Source organism: Lipotes vexillifer, unplaced genomic scaffold (assembly GCF_000442215.2).
Source record: "Lipotes vexillifer unplaced genomic scaffold, Lipotes_vexillifer_v1.1 scaffold1312, whole genome shotgun sequence".
Taxonomy (NCBI): Eukaryota; Metazoa; Chordata; class Mammalia; order Artiodactyla; family Lipotidae; genus Lipotes; species Lipotes vexillifer.
In genome coordinates, this window is record NW_006786207.1 from 887,431 (window position 1) to 893,668 (window position 6,238).

At 50.6% G+C, this 6,238-nt stretch overlaps 2 protein-coding genes across 3 annotated transcripts in view; one reads left to right on the forward strand and one right to left on the reverse strand.

Moving 5' to 3' along the window:
* The window catches only part of NOS1AP (nitric oxide synthase 1 adaptor protein), a 314,198-nt gene that overhangs the window by 303,646 nt on the left and 4,314 nt on the right, over positions 1-6,238 (forward strand). The window contains exon 1 of one of the 2 annotated variants that reach the window (XM_007458423.1): positions 5,819-5,928. The exons of the other annotated variant lie outside the window; for it this stretch is intronic. The gene's annotated coding sequence lies outside the window, so the exon portion shown is untranslated. Of the gene's footprint in view, positions 1-5,818; positions 5,929-6,238 lie in introns of those variants that run through there. 2 annotated transcript variants of the gene reach the window in all.
* Positions 1,343-4,122, reverse strand: SPATA46 (spermatogenesis associated 46). The gene is made up of 3 exons (XM_007458424.1): positions 3,954-4,122; positions 2,644-2,757; positions 1,343-1,984 (listed from the first exon to the last, which is right to left on the reverse strand). The coding sequence occupies exons 1-3, from the start codon at positions 4,054-4,056 to the stop codon at positions 1,458-1,460; spliced, it is 744 nt and encodes a 247-aa protein (XP_007458486.1). The 5' UTR covers positions 4,057-4,122; the 3' UTR covers positions 1,343-1,457.

The window sequence follows — 6,238 nt, forward strand, 5'->3', positions numbered from 1 at the left end:
TACGCGGGCCTCTCACTGTTGTGGCCTCTCCCGTTGCGGAGCACAGGCTCCGGACGCACAGGCTCAGCGGCCATGGCTCACGGGCCCAGCCGCTCCGCGGCATGTGTGATCTTCCTGGACCGGGGCATCAACCCGCGTCCCCTGCATCGGCAGGCGGACTCTCAACCACTGCGCCACCAGGGAAGCCCCCACCAATGATATTTTAGCAGAACAGTGATAAGCAGAGGCAGCTTGGCCAAACTATAAAGTGGGGCTTCGGAAGACTTAAGTATGTGAGCACTGGAAGGGTAAGGGGAGATCCTCCACCCCAACCCATTGGCCAAGCAGTGGGGAAGCAGACACAAGGGGAGGGTTGGTGCCAGGGTCCCGGAAAGGAAATGCCCCCTTGCAGTGAAGGGGCCCACTGAGTCATTAGGGAGATGAAATGGCAGGTAAATAAGGCCTACAAATAAGACCATGAAACATAAGCTCTTTTTTCTTTAACCACATAATGGGCAAAACCGATGTCCTTGCCGCACCCTCGATGCTCATCCATTTTTCTGGGTCAGAGTTGGCTATGAGGTTTGCTCAGAAATGGAATAAGGGTCAAGGCTGTCTGCTGGGACATTTCTTGGTACTAGGAAGCAGTGTTTTCACATGTTTACTGGGCTTTTTAGACATGACTCAACAGAGCCATGTAAAGATGCCCACCTGGGTCAAAAGTGATCTGTTCTGCTTTCAGCCAGAGATGTCCCTTCCAAATGAAGGATCATGGTACACGTGGTTGGAATGGGCCCCAGCCCTATTTACCTCTTTTCTGCCTTCTGCGTGGGACACGTTGTCCTCCCTGTTCCACCCCTCAGAAGATCTGACACCTAAGAAGCTTTCAAACTGTGCAGAGATTCTGCTGGTGGAACCGACAGAAAAGGGCGTTCAACCCTTCTCCCTCAGTGTGAGTTCTCCCACGGTGCAGGGCAAGGACCAATCACAGAAGGACCAACAGGAAGGCCAGGGTCTTAGAACAGTGGTTCTCATACTTGAGCTGCATCAGAATCACCTAGAGGGCAATTAGAACACAGATTGAGGGGCCCACCCCCAGAGTTTCTGATTCTGTAGGTCTGAGAATTTCATTTCTAACAAATTCCCCGGGGATGCTCACACTGCTGATCTGAGCACCTCACTTTGAAAACCACCACTTTAGAAGATAGTCTCAAACTTTGGGTATTGTCTTTCAAAAAAAAAAAAAAGAGAGAGGCAGGGAGATGGGCCTGGTGTTGCTAGGCAACTGGTAGCAGAAGGGGAATGGGATGGGGACCAGGGACTGAGAAGGACAGGTGGTACAGGGTGACCTCAGACTTGACAGAAGGCTGTCACTAACTTTGGTTTATTGGCCTCTCTGTAGAGACATAAATAGACATCATCCCCTGTTTACCTAAAGCGTTGTCCGCTAACAAGACAGCTGCCGCCACCCAGCAGGCCTACTTGAAGGCCTGGCAGCTGCCTGAGGAAAGCCTGTCTCCCAGCCGGCCCTTCTGCTCCTTGCCCCAGAGAGTTTTGAGCTTGCGATAGTACACCTTGCAGCTGAAACCCTCCTTGAAGCCCCCCTTGATGTGGCTCTTGAGGGAGTGCAGCGTTGGGTACATACGGCAGCAGGCCGCACACTTGTAGCCGTTCTGCTGGGCTGGGTACCACTTGGAGGCCATTAGGATGTCCTGGGTTGTGATGTAGTCTGTGGAATACAGGCCGTGCCTGGATTTCTTGGTGGCCTCTTGGGGGCAGGTGTTCTCTGGGGAGGAGGAGGACGAGCAGATGCTCTCAGCCATGTCCTCTGGGAGGCAGTTGTCCCCCCTGCCCTCGTCCCGCTGCACCTCTGGGAAGCTGTATGTCTCCAGGTGGCTCTCTCTGTCCTTGCATACAAAGTAGCTGTAAGGGGAGAACCAGGGCCGGTAGATGGTGCAGTTCCACCTCAGCTTCTCTCTGTTTGGGGGGTCCCCCAAGATGCAGCCTGCAGAGGAAAGGGCTGGGTCTGAGCCTCGAGCCAGGCAGGGAGCAGTGAGGCCTGGGGTGGCTGGAGGCCGGGCGGAGAAGCAGAAAGGCAAGAAGGCAGGTAGTCAGGCAGGACCTCAGGTTACCTCTGCCCCTCCTGGAGTGCAGTTCTGAGAGCAGGCAGAGGATGGGGTGGGGAGAGCAGGCTAAGGCCTTCCTTCCTGCTGTCCAGAGAAAAGCCGTTTGATCTCGAGGTAGAGACTCCCCTTGCAATGACACTAAGCCTTGGCATTTGTCAGGTGCATCCCTCCCTGCAGACACCTTTCCTCTGCCTCCTCTGAGGATAGACACAGGTGGCTCAGCAGGCAGCCAGACCTCTGGCCTCCTAGAGCCCCTCTTTCTACCACCACTGGTTGTGGCCGTTTCTCCAGCCTCACTGTCTGCCTGCAGCAGCCCAGTCAGGCAGAAAGTGCTGTTCTCCATCAGCCTGAGAGACAGGAGAAGAGGAGAGGACTTTACAGACCTGCAGGTCTCTGCTAAAGGCAGCACCGGGCAGGAGACTGCAGCGGGGGCAGGCAGCGCGCGGCGATCCCACACACAGGCACCCTGCCCTTAGGGGAGCAGCCCCTGTTCCCCCAGCTTCTCACACGTGCCCGCCTGAGTCAGAGAGGGCCTCACCTGGTGAGAGCACCGTGTTGTGCACCCCATGCCGGAGAGCGCTGCTTTGGTACTGGGGTAGCAGGGCCTGAGCTGGGCTGGACGCCTCAGTAGGAGACACAGTCTTCGCAATGCCTGGTTTACAGAGGAAACACTCTGGTGAGCTGAGCGAGGTTGGGTGTCCTCTTGTTGGGACCCCTCCCCCGCCCCGAGACATACCTAGAGGTTCAACCTTGGTGCTTTAAGGCACTGCAAAACTGAAGCAAAACAATGACCTTTGTGGCATCCACATAGGCAGAGCTATTCTGGATGACCTCCTGGGGAATTCCAAATGGGGTGCTGGTTTCATTAAGACCCTGGAAAAGTCCTCTCCAAAGAAGAATATAAGATGTGGACCAGATGACAGCTTTCTGCCTGGCCCTCCCCTCTCTTGAGTGTGTGTGTGTGTGTGTGTGTAGTTTTTTTTGCAGCCTTTGGGTCCCTGGAGGGCCCAGAGGAGGGAGTCTGGTCGAGGACCGAGTAGCTATGTTACAAGATCCCTTTGAGGACGAGAAGCCCGTTTCTCCAATTAAAACGCCTCCCACCCACAGCCAGAGAGTGTTCAGGTGGACCCCAGCTGCCTGATGGTTGCTAATACTTGGATTAAGAAGCTGGCTTGCCTCAAATCGCAGAGCAGTAGCTGTGCTCACTTTGGGAAACAGATGGATACAGATGTCCTGTGTCTAGACAAATGGATACTCAGGAGAACCACTTCACAGAACAGCACTTCTCAAACTTTAATGTGCATAGAATCACCTGGAGATCTTCTTAAAAATGCAGATTCTGATTCAGCGGGTCTGAGGTAGGGCCTGGGATTCTGCCTTTTTCTGACAAGCTCCCAGGTGATGGTGATGTTGCAGGTCCATGGACCATGCTTTGAATAGCAAGTCCTCAGCACATTCAACTTTATTCCATGATAGGCTCATCAGTTACCCCCCACTTAGGTTCCTTCTGATGGATTGATAAGTCTAGATCTTCCCCAGCTTGTCAAAACAGGGCTGAAACTAGTACATACTCCTTACTTAGACAAACTGTCAATCAGAGAGTTCATGCAGATTCAGAGGGGGAAAAAAAGCCTGATAACAAATGTTTCCCCCATCCTTCCCTTGCAAGAAATGGATAAACAGCAGGAACTACTTACCATGTAGGCAACATTTTGAAAAATTATTTTCTCCCCATGTGTAATTTGACTTTCTCACTAAATCGTGGTCCTGTAACATGATCTGGTACAGTACTCAATTACAGGCCTCAGAAAACCACATTTTTGTGGCCCTAGTGGCACGAGAGTTTACCTGGCAAGCTGGTGGCACGTGAGGACGTGATATCAGGAAAAGTGCTCAGAGCAGAGGAAGAGATTCGAGGTCCAGAAATGCTGAGGAGTGAGAAGTTCTCCATATTCTGACTACTGAAGTGTATGGAGGTAACACACGCCTGCCCCCAAGAGGCTGGTTGGGTTGTCCAGACAATTAACATTCTGAGCTCAGCTGACATCACAAAAAGGCCACATGATTCTACTCGCCGCCAGCGAGGTTATCCCTCTCAAAGATGGATGGGGTCTGTAGCAAGCAAGATAAAAAAATTGTAAAGATTTTTTTCACTTGTCGTTCTTCCGTGGCCTGTCTTGATTGGGGATGCCCAGAGAAAGGGAGGAATGTAGTAGAGACCTGATAGCGATGTTGTCTATTCGCCCCCTTTTCTTTAGTGTCCCTTTTCCATGTCATTGCTGTCACCACCCCCAGCTCTGGGATCCTCTGTCCTCTCTTAATGACCTCTTTGCTTTTTTCATCTGCCTAACCTCTGTCACCAGATGTTTTTGTTTTACCTTAGTTTCTGTTTTTTTTGGTTTGGGGTATATTTTTTACATTTCTCTTTGGAAATAATTTCAAACTTATAAAAAGCTGCAAAAATAAAATTTGTACAGAGAACATCCATGTACCCTGTATCTAGATTTCCCTATTGTTAACATTTTACTCCATTTGTCTTATCAATTCCCTCCCTCCCTCTCTGCCTCTATGTGTGTATACATTTTTTTTTCCGAGGTATTTGAAGGTAAATTACAAACATAATGTCCCTTTGTGCCTAAATACTTCAATATGTACGTCCTAAGAATAGGGACCAAATACTGTTTTAAATGGTGCTGTTTTTAGCAAATGACTAAAACATAAATGGGTGGCTTACTCAGCACCACTTTGCTCATTATAAGCAATTTGGTAGTAAGGCTATGTACTCAGAGTGGCAAGGTAGCCTCTTCCCTTTGCTTCACTTTTGTCGTGTAACAACCTGGCCAGCCTGCTAGACGGTTGAAAGATGAGCTTGAAGGTGCCCCATTCTAGATCATCATGACTAGATGCATACAGGGCTTTAGATCTAAAGGTGGGTATGTTTGTGCTGGGTGGGAAAGGTCTGGCCCAGCCCGTAATCAGCAGTGGGCTCCCCTCGCAGTGTGTGAAGCAAGTGTGAGTTAGCATGTGCCTATGAGATTCCAGAGTTGTCTTCCTGTCCGTGTTTATTCACAGTACTTCAACATTTGCAGGACAGTGCGGAGAATGAGATCTCACGTACCTCCTTCATAGCCTGGTTTGGAGCGTTAGAACGTGTTAGGATGTAAATTGACGCCATGTACCTTGGCAACTTTGAGGGTATTGGCAGTTTCACTTGGCCGTCATGGTGTAGAGAAGGATTGTGGGTCTGGGAGTCAGCCTATGTGAGTTCTAACCCCTGCTCTGCCGTTACCTCCCTGTGCGGTATTAGGCAGACCTCTCTGCCACCTGCTTTTCCCATTTTGTTAATTTAGACGGTTGGAGTGGATGAATGAACATCTTTCTGGTCTAAAATCTAGGGATTCACATGTTGGAAACGAGACAGCAAAAAAATGAGTGATGCACACAGGATCCAGAAGACTTAGAATTTCATCTTGCCTTGGCCCATTCCATTCCTCCCACTGCCAGCTAGGAACTTCAGATATACTTCATGTAAAGGGGCCTCAAGATATTGGGGGAAATACAGGAGGCTGCATCAGCACCTGTTTGTAGAATTTTTTAAATACGGCTCTGTTTTGGTTTATTAAAAAGCATATGGGAACCTGGTCGTCCAGGTCTGTTACACTCCTCATAGCAGGACCCCCGTCTTGCATGCTTTATCCTCTTGGTGGGCTGTTGCTGGTGACCCAGACGGGAGGTGACACTCCCATAGTGGTCGGTCACTACATAAAATGTGTCTCTCTCTCGTTTGTTTCCCGCCTGCTTTCCGAGCCCCTTTCTCGGACAGGTAAGATACTGTCTTTCTTTTGGATGACTTCGGCCCCAGATGCTCCCCTCTGCTTGGCTATGTGCATGCTGGGGGGTGCTGTTAGGAGGGCCACCTGGTTGGGATCCAGTCACCTTCCTTTGTGCCGTCACCATTATTTTCTGAACCACCAAGCCTCCCGTCCTGACAGAGTGTGGGGTCATTAGTGCCTCCAGCCGGAAAGGGGCTCACTGCACATCCCTCAGATGTAAAGATGAAGGGAGCCCCAGCCAGAGTGCTGCTTTGGAGAGGACAGTTTTTCTGGCCTGACCTCAAGAGCCCCCGTGAACCG